Consider the following 20,884-nt stretch of genomic DNA (forward strand, 5'->3'; position numbering starts at 1 on the left):
TTGACATTCTGCTCAGGGGAAGCCAAAAAAATTACAGCCACGGGAAGTCAGTTTGCAATAGGCAACAAGAGGCTAAAGGTTATTACAGTTTTCACCTGTTAGATAATTCCTGGAGAAAAATATCAATAAATAGGATGCAAAATGAAGGCATTTTATAATATTTATGACCTTGCTTAACATGGTCCATAAAAGGTAAAAAATGGAAAAATCTTAAATTAGTATGGATTTTGGAATAATTGTGAAAACATGGATGCACTGATGAAATGGAATATTTGAAGCAAAAAAAGAGTCAGACATGAACATTTATCAATAAAAAATTCCTCTATTACATAGAGGAATAAGAGCTCAGTTTAAAGGGGGTTTATTATAATAATGATATAATATGTCCATAAAGTATGCATAATAGAAAAAGAAAAAATACAAACTGTAAATAGTCACTTCTTCTGCATAGTGAGACTAGGATTGATCTCCTTCCTGGTTTTTAATCACTTACACCTTTTTGTCATTCTTAAAATTGGAAAAAGCATTTACTAATATGAATTAAAAAGCCCCACCACTTATACAAATCCTCTTTACTTGTGGTTTTGATTTTTTTAAGATGAGCCCTTTGTCAGTCACACATTATTGAATAAAATGAACTATCTCACACCCCCCCCCCAAACACACACAGAGTAAATTAAAGTGACTGTTGAGCACTTTTCAAAATCTGACTGTCAAAAATAGCATCAAATTTAAACTTGAAAAAAGTTATCCTTTTAACTTTGTCATTGCCAATATATTTTCTGGATGTTCTTTTGTTGCATTTTAATGAAAATGTTCACTGCTGATGGATGTGCAGTTCTGAGAAGTGTGCACTCAAAATGGTGATATGCCCGTTGCCAGTGAAGCAAAAGTGACTACCCTGTAGGAACGGATTTCACAAGACACAACACAGGCCAAAGTCTTTCTGAAAAGTAGGACTTTGAGTGATTGGTAAATCTTCTGCAGTCCCTTCAATTAATGTTTCACTTTTTTTTTTTTGTAATCTGAGAAATGTGTTTACTAACCAAAGGAAAAGTTCTGACCCTGAAAATTAAATAGAAAGGAATTTCGTGGCAGACAACCAGCCCTATAAACTCTCTCTCAGGCTGCTTTTGTCAGTAACACAAACCTCACTGAGAACCCCCAGGCTTCACTACTGTTTTTCCATTTACTACTAAAATTCTGCCTAGTCCCTCCCATGGTCTAGAAACATGGATTCTTGTGTATCCTGATTTTACCTGAGTTGCATTTTCTGGACCTTGTCTCCATCTCTGTTCTAAGTTCGAAATGTTTGTTTGTACTGATCCTGGACTCCAGCTAGTGAACTTGGACATGGTAGCAAGTGCCCAGGACTATATCTGGATGTCCTGGACACAGGGCATAAAACCTTTGCTCTGCATCAACCACACCTCACTAGTTAAAACCTCACCAAACTTCCATGGTTAAAGCTCTTCATTATAGGGTCTTGGATTCTATTGATAATTTGAAGGCCAATTTAAATCACAGAAATGATGGGATTACACAAAGAATTAAAAATCAAGGCCATCTGTAAGCATTCATATCAAATAAGGAGTTTGTATTAATCCATAAAAATCTTACAGATTCTCAAATGATAAACTCTAAAGAGAACTTATGTGTCTAAATATATCCAAACAATCCTCCACTGGGAGAAATTTAACTCTATCCTGGAACAAACCATTGTGTTATTAAATCTGAGATATTCCTATATTATCTACATAAATTTGCATCCATAAAATCAGGTAAGATGTAGGCCCAGCTCTTTTTTTTTGTTGTTATAGGGTGTTATATTGAGACTATTGCAATTTTGATACTGTTTGGCAAATATTAGAAAAATCGGCCATCCCAAACATTAGAGTTAAGACCTTGGGTAGCTCCTCTGGTCACTAGTTCGTTTCTACTGAGACACAGTCTTCCCAAATTTTCTGATCCCTTGCAGTTGGCCTTGCTGTGCACATCCATGAAGATCAGCCCAGCTACTTAACCAGGGCTCCAATTGGAAAACAGATGGCTCCTACCTTGAGATTTCAATGTCTAATTTGGAATATAGAAAAACAAAATATCAAAAAAGGTTTATCACAATTTGCCTGAAATAGTAAGAACAGGGTCATGTTCCAACTATTTTGAAGAAATACCGGATAATGAGGAGACTCTTATTCTACAATCCATGGAAATTTTCTGTCAGAAACTTAAATATCCAATAATAAAAATATTAAATTTTGAAGGCTTATTACCCTAAGTGAGAACCATGCTGTGACATTATATAGATCAATAACAAAAAAGGTAAAAGGTGCCTTTAATGTTTCATAAAGTACTGAGTATTGTGATATTGAAAAATGCTAGTTTCAGATGCATTCAGTTGTATGAAACAGAAAATTCAACTCAACTTGGTCTAAAATTCTAGGAAATTGATGCTGGTTACTAATTTGGGGCAAGTAACACTTAATTTCCTAACCATTCTCTTAGGAATATTGATATCATACACATGTATTTTAAGAAAATGCAGTACTAGGTTATTCATTCGAGATATTTCTGCTTTGTGATAGAGACCTTGAATATCTATATCATAAAGCCTAGAAAATCCAAACATCCTCAGATACCAAGTGAAAACCACATCCCCAAAAATATGATCCTTTAAAGCTGCTGTCATTGTGACTATAGGAACTTTATCCACTTTTTGGTATACTCCTTCATTCTCTTAATTTAAACCGATCCAAGATATGTTGATGTCACTCTCATTCATCATAGACACAACTGGAGTTTCCAGTTTTTTAGCATTTTCAACTCCTAAGCATTTCTACATATAACTAGACTGAACTTGAGTTAACTCAGATGAAATCTTAACTTTAACCTTTCCATGCTAAGAAGGCCTCTTGCTCTGTGGCTTCTACCACATCTCCATGCATCAAATTCCTAATCCAACAGAGCTGCAGTGTCTCTTCTTTCCTCTGTGAAGTTCCTATACAAGTTGATGTATTCACATTGCATCAAATAACAGAGTAAATGAAAGCTGGTCAGACTCCTCTCATTCTGCATTTCTCCTGTAATAACTGACTTGCTACTGGGTGAGTCCTGTGATTTTCCCCTATTGGTCTATCCTTGTACCAACTATCATGGAGAAACATGTCTATAATGAGAACTAATCATTATACTTGTGGTTACATGAACCCATTCTTTTAGAACTGAATATCCAACCAAAAGACTCATTTGTGTTGTACTACTTAAATTCATTTGGTCTGTAATAAGATTTAATATATTGCAAGGTTTTAAGAACGTGCCAAGCAGGTCAACATCTAGGCAATCTAAAAAAAAAAAAAATCATTGCTTTTTCATTATGACTTCAGTAACCAAGATGGTTGTCTCCCCAATATCCTTTTCCCTGCAAATTATTTCTTTGAGTCACTTATGCTTATTCATTTGGCATTAGCATGTGGTCACTATGGAAAAGGGCCTGTGACCCAGTCCTAGTTAATGCCACATGAAAAATCCTTCTGGGAGCTTCTCAGTAAGTATCTCTCTGTTCTAAGTGGTTTATTATACAAAGAAGTGGCTCCTCCTCCTACACTGGATATTGAACTGCTGTGCTGGGTGGTCTGCTGTCAATCTGAGCACCCAGAAGTGGGAAAAGCCAGGAGCAGATGGTAGTGTTTCTAGACTCACAGGGACAAGATCTGCTGTGGGAAGCCATTCTCACACGTGATTGGGTACCTCCCTGATTGGGTGTGAGGCGTTCTGGCCAGCTGTGTCAGAACTTATCCCCACTCTCTTTTGGTGCGAGAGCCCATCCGTGTGGGGGTGTGACTGACCATTGACTCTGAGATCAATCACTGACCCTGACCTTGGAATGCTGTCCCCCTTGACCTTCATTGGATGGAATTTTTCCCTGAATTTCTTGTTCCCCAATAAAAGGCCACTCTCAGGTGTGCTCTCCCCTCTCTCCTGCTAGTCTCTTGTGTAAACCTCGCTACCCCACCAGGTGGCTCGAGGCAGGAGCCAGGAAGGGCCGTCTCTGAACTGGGCAAGAAAAAGGTAAATTGAGTTATGTGTCTTTATTTTTTGATCTCACTAGTTAACTTCTATGCGTAGGACCTCTAGTATGAAGCTAGCGTGCTGGTCACGCAGCAGAATCCACAACTTATTTTCTCTTGGCTTTTTGTCTATGAGATTTAAGCCAAAACAAAATATTTTATGAGTTTTCTTTGCCTTGATGTAGCCAAACAAAAGCAACCACCAGAGATAACAAGTTTCTCCTTGAAATTCCTGCCTTCACTGCATTTTGCCCATGTGCAAGGGCATTCAGAATCACTGACAACTTCTCAAAGCCTCTGGGGAGCATAAGCCCCATGGATTTCTCAGGGCTGACCATGAAATGTGCAGAAGCTATTGCAAAGTCACAAAGGGCCTCATTTTCTCTCCCACTCTTCTAGAACCATGTTGGTTTCCCATGCACTGAAAAAGACCACTGGTGGTTATTTTAATTACTTTCATTTTAAAATTAATAAAAATGAAAGTTCTTCTGTTTTCTGATACACTAAGATTTTTGTGGCTGACATTTTCTAAGATACATAAAAACGGTACCTAACAAAAGTGGTATCATTTTTATGTGTCTTAGAATTTATTTTCTGTATATTCATGTGCCATGAAATCTGGTATTTGCTGGACTATGAGTAACAATCTGCCTCTCTGATCTGCTGAGGCATGCCATCTCATTTCAGCAACTATCTAAGAAGTTAAGCTGCTTGTCTGGCCGGGAAGATGAAGCAAGGTGTTTTTGAGATGACAAGCACAGCCTTGCTACTAGGTGTCTTCCAAAGGTTGTGACCAGATAAGCTGCAGTGACTTTCAGTGCACTAACTTTCCTTTGGGGAAAGAAATTGACAGCTCTGCCGACACCACCCACAGACCACGACAATATGCTGCAAGACAGCTTTAGCAATGGTGAGCAAAAACAGCCTGAAATTGCCTACAATTGAATGTCCCCCCCTTTCTTCATTGCGTGCTTTCTTTGTTGCTTTAGAGCACTGACTGCTTATAGAATTTGTGTAGTGTTAATTCACCCGAGACTAATGCTTTCGTGATGTTTTGATGGGAGAATCTGGAGCTTTTCTAGTCCAACATTTTCTCACATCACTATTCTAAATTTCCAAGTGATTTATGGGATTTCTTTCTATGAATGCATCTTAATTTACATAAATATTTCCAAACATACTGCAAATAATGTTGTTTCAGCTTCTCTCCGTGTGTGGCTAATCATCCAACTATGGCATTGGATAAAATTTGCAAACTTTCCTTTTTGTCTGCAGCCTCTAATTATCAAAAGAACATTTGGTGGAAGGAATAACTGCAGAGTAGAGGAAGGGAAACAAGAGGAAGAAGAGAGGGGAGAAAAGGAAAGCATGGGGAAGTATCTGGTGATAGGAACCTACCATATTATGCTATTCAATGTACAAATACACCACAGTAACTCAATGAATCAAATCATCCTCATATACATAGGTACATAGAGATCACCTGAATTAGAATAACAATAATAGAAGGAATGTCAGGAGAGTAGAGCAAGCAGACAAGGGGGAGGGAGAACAGCAAGAAAGGGAAAAATAATGAGGAATAAGATTGATCAAATGTTATATGCAAGCATGAATTTGGCATCATGAATCCCACATTATGTATAATACACACACACACACATACAAATCTTCGTCATATGTCCCAAGCATATGTCCCAAGCAGAGGAGTGCTCAACTCTTCTACCTTTGCACATCTGAACCCTCATGCTCACTCCAGGCCAGATGCCCTCTCACCCCTTTGACAATCATCTGAAAGCAAAACCTCATCCCCCAGTTTCTAGGAGCTCTGGTCCTTGAGCTGCAGGAAGAGAGCCCTTGGCCTGCTGCTCCTCCTTGCCATATGTGCTTCGTCTTGCAGACTGTGAACCATGATGTTCATGCAAAGTATTTTCTTGTTATTCCATGGGTTAGAGAAGCATTGACTGATAAATACCAATTGCTACTTCTTCAGAGCCTTAGAAATCCTATCTTTTCCAATCCCAGGAATGGATTAGCATGACCAAGCTCCTGCTGACAGGCTTAAAGACACATTAGTTTTTGTTTATAATGAGTCAAAAAGAAACTAATCATAAATGAAATAGAGTTAATGCAGAATCTTGAGAAAAACAACTTCATTTTATTTTTTCAAAAATTGTTGAGAATTTAGTGTCTTCTTTACTGGTCTGGTGAACTTTGCTTTGCCAGAATGTGAGTTGCTAAGAAAGCATGGATTATCAGAAGTGATGTGTCCAATCAGGAGCATCTGAGCCACCTCCTGCATCCCAATCAAAGTGGGGGATACTAGTTGAAGTCATGACAAAGGTGTCCAGGTTAATATTCATCAGCAAATGGATAATTTGGGTGGTCGGACATACTAAAATGAAAAAGAAAAATATGTAACATAGCTTCAGTGACTGCATTTTTACAGGATAAATAAGTGATACCTACTGAGCTTCATTATATTTCCTCAGTGATTGTACAATCTGCCATTTCTACATTCATGAACATAGCCATATAGGAGATGGTGTTTTAGTTCTAACTAAATTATACAAATTCTACTCCCTTACCAAGAACAGAACACAATGAACTCACAGAGACAAGAATTCACTCATATTCATCTTCCTTAGCTCTATTAGTCAATCTACCAAAGCAAAGAAATTCTTTCTTATTTCTTATCTCAGTGAAAGCAGAAACAGATTGCACCACATTTATTTACTTACTTTGTGAAGGGGAAGAAGAATGTGTCCTTTTCCACAAAGTAAGTAAATAAATGTGGCGCAATCTGTTTCTGCTTTCACTGAGATGTTTCTGTTTCTGCTTTCACATGTTTTGTAAAAGGATAAGTTCAGATATTGACCAATACAAAAAGTATTTTTGATGTGCAGTACATTGCTAGCCATCTCACTTCCATTTAACTAATTCATTAATGATTATTTGCTCACTGCCCATCACAGACAACATGGTGCTTTTTGGATATGGAAAGAATGTTGTTTATAAGATATACATGCAAATCTCAGGAGCTCTGCATTTATTATTTAGATTTCTATAATTTAGAAATAATACAACAGAAAATCATTACTTCTTGAAACATAATAGGTAACAAGAATTGCCGATTGCTTGCTACTGCCTCTTGGCATTATATTCCTACTTCTTCCTTTATATCTATATTAACAAAAAATGTTAGTAATGATAACAGTATATCTGCCAATATTTAAGCCTGTGTAATCATGGATTGTCTAATCCCCTTTAAAACATCATCACATTTATTTCTATTATAAATTAAAATTCCAACAGGCAGAAGGGATATATATTCCTTGTTTATTCTTACTTATAATATATGATGTCCAATGCCAGATTCTATAATCACAAAACATCCAAAAAGAGTAAAGATTTTTTTCTCATGATTATTAATTCTCTTCAACAAGGTTGTTTTTTTCTGCACACTCTTCTCTTGCTTTTGAATCTCTCTTCTCAAAAACAACTCTATCCTCTGCAATAAGATGTCTACAGTTTTTAATTTGAAACCAAATGTCTTCCCAATAGCCCAAATGGAAGCCTTTTGACACCAACTGCAATGTCTGGGCTCTAATCAAAACTGCACTGAAAAGGGGAAAAGCTTGGAAAATAAATAAACAAAGGCCACATGTCTATCAAAGTTACTCACGATTGCATGGCAACATATCGAAAATTTCTGTTCAGGCCATCTAGGACTTTCATGTCTTCTTCAGTCAACTCAAAATCAAAAACCTATCACACAAGTAGAAAGTTTTTAGCATATTTAGACTGCATATTGCCAATCATGAAAATCCAATGAAATAATGTTGTTGCAGAAACATTTAAAATATCTCAAAAGTGTCCAATAGTTATTAAAGACATCAAACAAAACACTCAAATGGTCAATAAATATCAGGTGAAAATTGAAAAGAAATCACTTTTGACATGTATTACACAGAAACTGCACCACTACAGACAAAAAGAGATTTCAAAAAGAAGTTGTAGCAAAATAATGTTGTTCCAAGACTACAGTGTCATATAGTTAAGAGACCCAGAGAAATCTAGTGGCAAATCATGAAACATGTAAGATGATTTAATCATTTCAATGATACAGTTTGATTTCTATATCCCATCAATGAACAGTTAAAACTCAAGCAATGATTTTTGATCAGATTTTTTAAGTCAGTAATTGTACTAATTATATCCTCTTCAAAAAAAAAAAAAAAAAAAGACGGGGCGGGGGGAGCTAGCTTCAAGAATCACCATGTCACCATGTCTAAATTTGAGACATTTTATAGGTGAAAAGATTTTCAGGAATTGCTATCATACTGAAAAAGAATGGATACATAAATCTTGGTAATTTTCTTAAGAAATTGTAAGAGAGGAAAATATTGATTATTTAAAAATTGAGGAATTAGATAAATAGCATTCTCAGCATTCCTCTTTGAGTTTTTCTGTACATTTGGAAAGTTGCAAGTGAAAATGAAAATGGATATGTTATTTAAAGATTATCAAAATTGTCACTACTGTAGGAATAAATATAACAGAATTAATACAAATGCCTTCATAGATAAGTTTACTGCAGCATGTTTAAAGACTAGTTAAATATTGGAAACTCATATCACAATCATGGAGTAGAATCTTTAATAATTCAAAAAGTAGTTTCTCTCTGAATTTATTAAGCAATCCAATGCAGTATCAAACAAACAGAGACAATCTGCATAGAGATTGATACAGCGATTCTATGTTCTTTACAATAGAAAAGTAGTCCGAAATGTAATCCTGTTGCTGGGAAGTTTTAGTTAGTCATTTAAAAATTATGTGTCTATTTGGATTTTTATTTCATACAATGTTTAAAAAATGATATTGAATTATATGTGGAGTTAAGGACTGTAAGAGTTTTGTAAAGAAATGTAATAAAATACTAGATTTGCCAATATAAGTAAAAATATGACACTCATTAACCACAAAGTCCAGGCATGAAGACACCAATTAGAGAAGGAACTTTGTTCATGAAAATACACCCAAAGGAGAATGGAAGCACAAGTAGAATGTAGGAGAATATATTTCAACCAACACAATTGCACCTGAAAAAAAATATCCAGAATATACCAATGTGTTCAATTGTTTGCAAGAATGTTCTCCCCAATAATTCATATATTCCAGTCTTCAATCTCTTTCCTATGTGAATTTGAAGCTTCTTTCACTAAGAGATGGTGTCTATTTCTGCACCTCTTGAGTCATGCCTTGTCTTTTTCATTGGCCAACTTTCATTGGCCATTAGAACATGGTAGAAGCTACTCTGAGCTGAGGCATGAGAAGGCTCTGGGAGATTCCATTCATTGCCTAGGGAGAGTGCTGTGTGATGAGGTGAAGCCTGGGTTGTCCACTAATGGATGTAAAGTACCATGGAGAGGAGCTGAGACACCCCCAGAAAACAGAGCAAGCAGGACTACAGCAGAGGGACCACACTGTCCTGCAGATGCATATCAGAGTTGATTGCAAAAACATGAGTAGCCTGGGTAGCTGGAAGACATTCACTGAGTTCAGGCTGAGCCAAGGCAAAGAGAGAAAACTTAGAAATAATTATTCTTTGGGTTAATCTCAATATTGGGTAGGTTTTCTTGTAACTGCTTTAGTGATGATTCAAAAATTGTTCTCCTATTGAAAATGAAAGAAAAGAAAACCAATTAAACGGCAGTACATAAACTGACAGTAGACAAGTATAAAAGCTAAAAATGAATAAATATATGAATATTAATATACATTGAGGAATTGGGGAAATGTAAAATAAAATCATAATTCATAGAATAAAAATCACCCAATCCAAATTCTCATTTCAGAAAATAAGTAAAAAGAACATACAAAGTTGTCTTGCACAGAGTTATATAGTACATGGCCAGACATGCTGAAAACCAAACCTCTGTGATTTATCCAATCTTATTTCTAAATGGCTATACTGCATGTCCCATTGTGGAGTAAAAGAACACACTTCTGAAAACATGAAATCTTACATGCAGAGGACATGCTGTGGATATTGAGTGGTCTCAATAACATCCTTACAAGTTTCAAAGAAGCACACATGTGAAGGACACTGTATAACAACCCACATTCCCACAGCCCTCCTCTATACCTGAATGTTCTCTTTTATTTCATTTTCCTTCAAACTCTGGGCCAGAACCACAACCCCACGCTGCAGCTGGTAGCGGAGGGCAATCAGGGCTGGGGATCGCTTGTGCTTTTTTGCCAAGGCACCAAGAACGGGATCATCCAAGAGAACTGGGGAGTTCTGGTCAACCCTGGAAGGAAAGACAGAGATGCTGAAGCCCTGAGGCCAAGTTGGTTAGGAGGATTTCATATATTTCCTTTTTGGGGGGGATGTGGTTTACTGTGGGTTGAATCCAAAGGCTTTCTACCACAGAGCCTTAAGCCTAGTCCTTTTTACTTTTATTTTTGAGACAGGACCTCATTGAATTTCTGACACTAGCCTCAAGTTTTGAAGTCTTCGTGCCTCAGCATTCTGAGTCACTAGGATAACAGCAAGCACCACTGATCCACCCACAAAAGAGACTCAGGTCTCTTTGGACCACTCTAAACAGGGATCCTCAAATGCAGTCTCTGTGCCAGCAGTATCAGTGTCTTATGGGATCTTCCCAGAAATGTAAATTTTCCGCTCTTCCAGGGTCAGTTGAGAATGACCTTTTGAACTCTGAGTCTTGTAGGACTATAGATAGCTCATCATTAATGGCATTTGAAGTCAACTCCCTGAGGTTCTCATTACCATTCTTTGTATCTTTGAGTTCCAAGAGCACCATAGGCAACCAGAACAATGTCTTTGGATTTGCAGAAGTCCAGCAGTTTCCTCTGGTTGTGATAAACATGACATTCTACCTGCAATGGACAAGGTAGAAGGTATATGGTTCTAATGTTAATATGAAAACAAAAATGCAAATAAAAGAAGCTGAATTTAAAAAAAATTCAATTTGGACATTAACGTTGTGCCATAAATCAAGAATTTGGTCAAAGACTCACAGAACAAGTTTGGCAGACATTTGGTAAGTATTCTGCAGTTGACATTTGGGTAAATTTATTCATCAAAAGAAAAAGAAAACAGATTCTAGAACTCAGGGAGCTTAGAATAATTCCCCCCAACCATAATCTCTATTAACAAGTCCCAATTTGAACCAACCAATGTGGGACAAAGGGACCCTGACCTGAAAATCTCCCCTCTGCAAGGCAGTAACATGCATAGTGGAGACTCGAAAAATCTGAAGAAATCTCACTGTCAGCCAACACTCAAGAGGTCAACCTGGGCAGAAATCTAAAAACTTCCATGGTACACCCAACAAGACTGGAAAGCAAGATGGGCATGCCATCCCTCTCCTATCTGTGAAGATTCAGTCTCTTTTTGGGAGTTTCACCTTTTTGCTTTCTAATCACCCCATGCCTGCTGCTCTGAGCAACATGTCGGGTGATGTTCTAGTGTGATGCAAAAACCCAGTAACTGAGGACCACACTGGATGCCTTGGCTCCTCGGCAGGCCCTTGATCTATAAGAAGGAACTCAAATCTGCCTCCTAACTGACTGAAAATGGGAATGTAAAACAAATTAAATGATATATAAGACAGTTAAAAAAAAAACCTGGTTCAATATCATGTGGAAAACCTGAACTTTCTGAGTGAAAAGAGGTCAAGAAACATGAGAGAAGGAATATGTGAACCTGAGTCCCATCCTGAGGATGGAAAGAACTACAAAAGATATTTCAGAGAAGCAATGGGACACTTGAACATAGACTGGATTTAGATGATGTGAGAGACTTACTGCTACCTTTAGATGTAGTAATGTAAATGTGCTACATGGGAGATCATCTTCATTCCTAGGATATGTTCCCTGAGCTCTCTAAAAGTGAATCCACAATTTACTTTGAAGATATTTAGCAAAATATCACACATATTTATAAAGATTCCCACATAAATAAATATCTCACAGTGTTCCACAAAGTCAACAATTTTAGATACAGGGTGGAAAATATGGATGTCCAGTATCATGCTCTGAAGTTTTTTGTATGTTTGAAAAAATTTCGTGATAAAAAATGGTGTAAAACTAATATTAAAAATATTTTAATTTTTAACATTCTTATTAGAAATATATAGTGCTCAGTCTCTATATGTGAACTCATTGTTTTTGTAAGCTCTGTTCCAAACACTGACTATTACACCATGTCTGAAACTTGTCAAAAGTAAGTTAGAGCATAGAACCATGCACACAATTCATGGGACTGCACAGCTGATTTGATATCTGAAAGCATCAAGAAAAGCAAGTAAGAAGGGCTCAGGCACAAGGCCAACTGTATAATTAGCTAAAAGTTCCTGAATGTGGATTTCATCCACCATCAGTATCACCATAAATAAGTAACTTCCTCTCAGTCATTTAAATTTCACAAGATCTGCTTTATTCTCTTTGTTAACTGTTCCTCTGGATCCAGAAGCTGAAATAAGAGATAGCAGGGACTCAGGCACCCAACTCCACTCAAACCCTGACCACTGATCTATTTTCATTCTTTTTTGCTCACTGCCCATTCCTATGTACTCACCTTCTTTTTCACACACAGTTCCCCCCACAGCACATTCACCCATCCAATGTCTGATCTTCCTTCATTGCTCAAGGACAAGCTCACCTTACGCTGAAGTCAAATAAATAACCATCCTCCTACTTGATCACCTTTACATCACCAGATTCTGCCACATACTAGGAAAAGATCTTCCCCTCATTTTCACTAATGATTCAGCAGAGATACAATTGAGAATCCTCCACACACTCGAAGACAGTGGATAATGTTAGACTCTTCTGTTCCACCATGGTGAATGAACAGGGGGACAGTACAGGCCAGACACCTGGGAAGTGGTGCAGATACAAGGAAATGAATAAGAGATGGCAGTGAGGCTCAGGGCTCTCACCTGGTTGCAGACAGGCTTATACTTGAGGCCTGGTTTATTCAGGATCATCTCCAGCTGCCTGCGGTTAAAGTTGGACACCCCGATGGACTTGGCCAATCCTGCGTCCTTGCACTTCTCCATGGCCTTGGGAGGAAGGGGTTGGGAAGAGGCATTTGTACAGTCAACTATGTCACTATAAAGGCAAGATAGAACTGTTAAGAGGAGCACTATCGAGAAATGACAACAAAGCTGAAAAGCTGATGAATTGATTGTAAAGAGGGAAAAATGGTAAAGATAATAGGGCAAGTTGTTGAGAGCCAGAAAAGGAACTCGTGTGTCCTCTTTAGGGCATCAGACATGACTGCGTGTGGAGGCAGCAGTTGCGTTTCCTCATTGTCATAAGTTCTTCTCCTCTCTGTCCCTCTGTTACATTCCATTAATGTATACCTCCCTGGACTGGGGTTGTGCTCAGAGGTAGAGCACTTGCCTCATAGTGTGAGGCACTGGGTCCGAATCTCAGTACTACACATAAATAAATGAATAAAATAAAGGTCCTTCAACAACTAAAAAAAAATGTATAACTCCGCACAACCCCAACAAAAAAAAATCTATTTTAAATTTAATGATTTCTAGACCCACAATTTCAGGAGAAAGCATAACTTTACTTTAGTCCTCCGGACTTCCAGTGTGGTCACTCCTTCAGGTACTCACCTCCCACGTGGCACAGAGATCCAGTGAGTCATAAATTATTTTTCCATTTTCATCTTTTGGATAAAGCTCTTCCCCTGGCTGCAAGAAAAGTGATCCTAAGAGAAATCATGCCAAATTCATACGTCCATGCACAACAAGGCTGCTAGGTATATCTATGGAATGGGAGACTAAAGCTCCATGAAACACATGGAACAGCAGTCTAGATTCATCTATTTCCAAATTCTTTACATGCAGAGGTGTAAGGAATACCTTCAGGTGCTTAGCTTCCTGTATTTCCTTACATCAAATTATCTACATGTTTAACTGCTCACACTCTCTCTCTCTCTGTCTCTCTCTCACACACACACACACACACACACATAATCAATTAAGATATTATCAGGTCTCCTAATGGAGTCTTCTAGTAGCTTATGTTATTCTTCCTGTCCCTATATATTGCCCTAGAGAAATGTCTCTCTTTCTCTGGGTAAGTCACTGGTTGCATGGGCTTGATCTCCAGCAATGATGGATTTCAGTGATGACACAGGCTGAAGAGTGGTCTTTATCTACCCAGATACATGTGGATCTAAGAATATGTATGTGTACCAAAGATGGTCATTCAAGTTTCAATTCAAATTTTATTTGATGCTGGAAGATGAAGAGTCCTTATCAAATATTAATGACCTGAAACTTGAACAGCCCCAAAGTCATATTTACCATCAGTGGAAAAGGCTAAGGCAAAAAGCAAGCAAATCTCTAGTAATGCAGACACAATGGATAAATAAACAGAAAAGATTCTGAGGATAACTTATTATCATAAATCTAACCATAGTTTGGAATTTCTATAATTCATATAAATTAAGTTTATATAAATTTATAATAGAATCTTAACCATCAATGATAATGATAGTCATGCTGATGACTGAAATTAAGTAGGTTTGATGCTACAAATTGCCTACCTTCATTGCTATTGGGAAATGAATAAGGTAGAGGTCAACATAGTCAAAACGAAGTTTTTTCAGTGATCTTTCCAAACAAGATTGGACCAGGTTGGGATGATGAAAAGTGGACCATAGCTACAGAGGATAAAAAAGGAAATGGAACTAGATTAATACATTACCCATATTTGGAAGATTTGACTAACTTCATGTTGAGACATTTATTTGTCTATTCCTTGAAAACTGTTGATCATAGGGAAGATGTTCACTTCAGGTCTTGGGTTTTCATTGATCTGACCTATTCATGTAAACTGGATTATATCTTTGTCTATTATTAGTCAACCAATTGAACTATAGAAAGAATTACACAAGACATATAATTTTTATCAAATAATAACACTATTTAATCTATGATTAATGTTCATAGATATTACAAAGCTATTGTTAGTCTATCTCATGCATTCAGTTCAAAATTAGTATATTTTGATTTAAAAACTGAAGGGAAACACATTTTGAACATCTTAATAATCAAGACACTTTAGCTATATCTAGTTTACTACAAATAGAAAAGTCCTACATTGTTCTTTGATAATGACAAATGTAACATGGATATTCAGAATGATAGAAAAATTTAAAAAGTCAACTAGGAGATAATGAATCATTAATCTGGTGAATTCAGTGAATTTCTGGAAGGCCTCACAGGACTCAGCATACAGTTATAGTCATGTTATTCTATCGGATTTCATAACTAATACAAAATCATACTGCTGTTTGGAGAATTAGAAAAAATAAAGAAGTTTAAAGTCATAAAATTGTAGACAGTGAGTAGGAATTTATAATCTTTCCCTATTTTTGATACTGTATCTTTTATGTGAATAAACATTATACAAATAATCACTTTCCACAACAACTGATCACCAACAACTTTTTCACCCAACGTAATTTTCACTTCTTTATATCACATTGCAATAATTTTTACACTGTGTACACAATACCTTTGAAGTATAGAATATGTCTTCTCTCTTCACAGTGCCATCTTCAATCTTGCTTCTAACCGCCAGTCCTACCTCCTCTTCTACTTGATATACATAAGCACAATCAATATGGCGGAACCCAGCTTCTATAGCTATTTTGGTGGCCTCTACTGTCTTACTATTAGGAACCTAGAGGAACAACCAAAAGAAGTACTTGGAGAACCATAATATTAGAGATAACTTATAGTGAGCAAAGAGGACAGGTCAATAGACTGGAAGAATTTTATACCCCAATGTTTTCTTAAGACTACTGAATTATGTGATAAGGTGCTAGTACCCTGAACTTTGAATATCCATTTTTCTCTTCTGTAAGAAATAAAGAAATTGCCAAAGAATTATTTTGAATGTCATGCACAGAAGCAGTGACCTCACAAAACTGATCTCTTGCCCATATCTTGTGTTAGTTCTGTATTTGGTGTAATGTCCTTAAAATCACTTTGGGTATTTCCTTGTTAGTGAGAAGTATCTGGCATCCAAGAAGCCTCTCCAGACACAGAAATCCCAGTACACTGTCATTAGAGGACCCTAGGAGCAATTCGAGTTTAGTGAATTTCTGGAAGGACTCACAGGACTCAGCATACAGTTATAGTCATATTATAATTTATGTGATAATGTCACTAAATAAAATTAACACAGGGGAAGAGGGCATATGATTTATTACAGAAGAAATACAATGCAAGCTCATATGAATCTTCTCCAAGTGAAGACACACAGAATACATTAATTCCCAACAAAGTAATTTTGAAACCACATGGAAAATATTTTCTACAACAAAAGTTGTTGAGATAATTTCCTATGGTTTTCAGTGGGGCTGGTTAATTGATACCCTATGCTAGGATACAACACAATTCCAGTCTCCAAAAAAAAAAGTTAGGTATATCATTCTAAAGATAAGGGCATAGTAAAGCAGCATAGCCCTGAATGTCCATTTCTGTTCACTAAAACCTTGCCAAATTATGGAATAATGAGAGCAAGCCTAGCCCTGTTCATTCAGATATACATTATCTTGAAGGCCCCTGTCTTTCTCTCTTGCACTTTGGAAACAAGGGCAAGCTAATGTCACCTGTAACATGATGCTTTTTGTTATATGCCAGAACAGTCATTCATTGGCATGTTCATGATATAAGCAAATTAAGAAAGTGAATATTGATGATGTCACTGCTTCTGAAGTCTAACATCTAAAACTGCTCTCTTGAGCCTACAGAATATTAGAAATATTTGTCACCCACCTGGAAGATAAGGCATTAATTTCCAGAATATACAAAGAACCCAAAAACTTAACACACAAATATAAAAGGAGGAAAAAATACAGTCAATTAATGGGCAAAGGAAATAAAGAGACACTTCTCAAAACAGAACATACAAACATTCAATGAGTATACAAAAAATGTTCAACATCTCTAGAAATTCAAGAAATACAAATTTAAACTACACTGAGATTTCAACTGACTCCATTCAGAAAGGCAGATATGAAGAATATAGTAATAGGGGCTGGGGATGTGGCTCAAGCGGTAGCACGCTCGTCTGGCATGCGTGTGGCCCGGGGTTCGATCCTCAGCACCACATACAAACAAAGATGTTGTGTCCGCCGAAAACTAAAAAATAAATATTAAAAAAAAGAATATAGTAATAGCTGGGCATGGTGGCACACAACTTTAATCCCAGTGGTTCTGCAGTGCAGCCTGAGACAGGATAATGGGGAGAAAGCCAGTCTCAGCAACAGAGAGGCACTCTAAGCAATTCAGTGAGAACCTGTCTCTAAATGAAATACAAAAATTAGGACTGAAAATGTGGCTTGGAGTTTGAGTGCTCCTGAGTTTAATGCCCAGTACTACTACTACTAGTAATAATAATAATAATAATATAGCAATAAATGTTGGCAAGGATGTAAAGAAAAAGATATACAATATATTGCTGGGGAAACTGCAAATTGATAGAACATTCTGGAAAGCAGCATGGTGATTTTTCAAAAAAAATAGGAATGGAACCACCATTGGACTGGGTTATACCAGTTCTCAGTATGTATCCAAAGGAGTTAAAATTAACCTACTACAGAGAAGCATCCACATCAATGTTTATAGGAGCAGAATTCACAATAGCTAAGCTAGAGAACCAACCTAGGTGCACAACAAAGGATAAATGGTTAACAAAAATGTGAAATACATACATAATGGAATATAACTCAGCCATAAAGCAAAATGACTTTATGACATTTGCCAAAAAAATAGCTGGATCTGGAAACTATCATAAGTGAAATAAGCCCATCCCAAGAAACCAAAGGTCGAATGTTCTCTCTGATATATGGATGCTAATACAGAACAAGGTGGAAGGGAAGGGAAGAATAGAAGAACAGTCAGAGGATTAGAAAAAGGGAGGGGAAATAGGAATAGAAAGACAGTGGGATAAGGCTGACATATATAAATACACCGTAGTGTATCTCCACATCATGTACACCCACAAATTGGCTTTCTAATTAGAATAAGATATATTCTGTGTTTGTATAGATATGTCAAAATAGACTCTACTGTCATATATAACTACAAAGAACAAATAAAATTTTCAGGTTAAAACCCCTTTTTTCATGGTGACTTGGATAGAACTGAGGGCACCGTGGAAAGGATAAGTGTCATTCATTCGGCCATGATTCACAAGACAAAATATCCTGAGAAGGAGGAAGCCCTGCTTGGCAAAGCAGTGTGAGGGAGGCAGGTGCTGTGGTTCAGCCTGTCACTGTTGGACCCTCCCCATAGGCATTTCTCAATAAGGACTTCTGCCTTGTATGCAGTCTCCAGGTATTTTCTCTGGTCTTTGGCAAACTATCCCACTGCCCTGGAACAAGTGGACTATGAACATCACTGGAGAATACATAAATAAACTCCACTATTTTACCAGTTAGGGAACATCACCCTCTTTGTGAATTATAAAGAAGTGAAAAATCAAAGTTTCCCGATGCCAATCAGGGGCCAGAGTGATAATAGCCTTCTGAGTGAAGAGCAATAGGCTATGTCTCCTCTGGCCCACAGCTGAATCTCTATGACAGACTTGAACACTGGCTTGTTAAAAAAATTTCTATACTAAAGATATAGACTTACAAATAAGAAAATGTGCTCATCTTGTAAGGGATTATTAGCATAAGTGTCAGCCCTTAAAGCTAACTCACTCTCTTTTGTGGAAGACATAAAATGAGAGAAATTGAACATTATTTCATGGTCTACAAATTTGGACGATGTTTTGAAAATTCATTTGATAAAGAGCAAAAAGGCAAATCAAACATGCTTTTTTTAATTTTATAGTTTTCAGAAGCTTTCTTCTTCCATGAAATCAGGCTGAATGCAATCCTGGGTCCTACCCGCTTCTGCTAATACTAGCCATGACTTCTTGCTAAAGGTACTTCTCAAGTACCTTTGGCAACACAGATGTCTCTGGATCTTGCCTTCTTAGAAGGAAAAAAAAATTCCTGAAGTATAGAAATAAAGAGAGAAACAAGTCCCAGTGCAAACCAATTACTGACATTTATCGTTCTACCAAGTTGGTAAATAGACTAAAATGTGGGGTTGGGAAGGGTGCTGAGATTAGTCAATAGGTGACCATGCTATTAGACAATAATATAGAGCAATTTCTGACCATTGTCTCTCCTGTCCATGGAATAGGTCTAGCCTGGACAAACAGAAACATGTGAGCCACCCACAGTCATATACAAGCAAGTATTTGATAACCCATATTGGATTCCAGTAATCCTGTGTCTACTTTCTTTTGAACCCTCTACCCATCACTCTGCTGTTACCTCTTTCAGTTTATAGGTGCCAAAGCCCAGCCTAGGAATGAAGTGGCCATCACTGAGCTGCACATACTGATGTTCGGAATTCATTGCTGTTACTCTTCAGCCTAAGCAGGTTTTGCTTCTCTTTATGCCTTTAGAAGTAAATAAATAACTGGAATTCACAGTCCCAACTGCTTATCTAATGACTAAGCAATTCTACATGCTGTCTAATAGTTAGCTAATATTATACAGATGGAGTGAGGTTAAAGCAATATTCCACATGTGAGAAGAGAATTGGAACCAGATCACTTTTTTCATATGGAAAAACATTTCAAGTAAATTACTACATATTCATAAAAAATGTGTTAGTTTTTAATAAATTTCCCCTTAGATTATTGTCATGTGTTATTATGAGAGATTGAACTCTTATTGGCCATTTGTTAAAATGGAAACCTCACATCCCTGTTTTTATGGATTTTCTTTTATTTTTGTACTGGGTTTTTGTTGTTGTTGTTTGTTTGTTTGTTCTGTTTGTTGGTCATGATGAAGCCTCTTATTGATCATACATTATTAGAAATGATGAACTATTACACACCATGCACAAAAACACAAAAGAATTTTTTAAAAAGGATTATGGACTATATTTTGGAGTCTCGGAAAAATAATCAAATGTTAAAATGAACAAAAGTTAGCCTTTTTAGTTTCCTCATTGGTAAAATGTCAAACTTCCATCATTTGACTACGCAGTCCCAAGAGGATGCAGTCTTGACAAGAATGTAGTAAAATCTGCACTCACTGTGACATTCTGCTCAGTGGAAGACAAATGATTACAACCGTGCAAAATCCTTTTACAACAAGCTACCAGAGGCTAAAGTTTATTATAGCTTTTACCTGTTAGGTAACTACCAGAAAATAATCAATATGTAAGATGCAAAATTAAGACATTTTATATTATTTATTAGCATGTCCAAAATTATCCATAAAAGATAAATACTGGAAAAATATTTATGTATTTTGGAATAGTTGTATAAACTTTTGATACACTAATGGAATATTTGAAGCCATTAAGAGTCAAACATGGATATTTATTAATAAAAATTATTACATAAAGGAATAAGAGGTTTTAGTTGAATTGAAAGAGAACTATATTAATCAACAATGTCGAATGTTCATAAATGATTCATGATCAAAAAGGAAAGACTACAAACTGTAAGTAGTCATTCTTTCTGCATAGTGAAACTAGCATTGGTCTCCTACATGCTTTTTTAATCACCTAGATTTTTGGTCTCTTTTATAATTTGAAAAAGTGTTTACTGGTTTGCAGCCCTGGGCTGAGGCGAGGTGCTGCGTTCCAACGCCCCTGTCGGGCTTCCTGAGCGGTCGCGAGAGGCACGGATGGTCCAGGAGCTCGTGGCAGGATGGAGAGGCGCAGAGAATGGCGGGGGAT

At 36.9% G+C, this 20,884-nt stretch overlaps 1 protein-coding gene across 2 annotated transcripts; it reads right to left on the reverse strand.

The window, feature by feature from the left end:
* Positions 1-6,202: 6,202 nt before the first annotated feature.
* Positions 6,203-19,617, reverse strand: LOC124091410 (aldo-keto reductase family 1 member C4). 2 transcript variants are annotated; one of them, XM_046442434.2, is made up of 9 exons: positions 19,462-19,617; positions 15,639-15,806; positions 14,665-14,781; positions 13,727-13,804; positions 13,037-13,159; positions 10,861-10,970; positions 10,213-10,378; positions 7,750-7,832; positions 6,203-6,459 (listed from the first exon to the last, which is right to left on the reverse strand). In XM_046442434.2, the coding sequence occupies exons 1-9, from the start codon at positions 19,543-19,545 to the stop codon at positions 6,417-6,419; spliced, it is 972 nt and encodes a 323-aa protein (XP_046298390.1). In that variant the 5' UTR covers positions 19,546-19,617; the 3' UTR covers positions 6,203-6,416. The 2 variants fall into 2 exon arrangements, with proteins under 2 accessions (XP_046298390.1, XP_058434652.1); XM_058578669.1 differs by lacking the exons at positions 6,203-6,459; positions 7,750-7,832 and adding an exon at positions 8,701-9,740.
* Between the last annotated feature and the right edge of the window lie 1,267 nt (positions 19,618-20,884).

This window comes from Marmota monax, unplaced genomic scaffold, assembly GCF_021218885.2.
Source record: "Marmota monax isolate L192 unplaced genomic scaffold, Marmota_monax_Labrador192_F-V1.1 WCK01_AAM20220418_F8-fsc00273, whole genome shotgun sequence".
In the NCBI taxonomy this organism is placed as follows: domain Eukaryota; kingdom Metazoa; phylum Chordata; class Mammalia; order Rodentia; family Sciuridae; genus Marmota; species Marmota monax.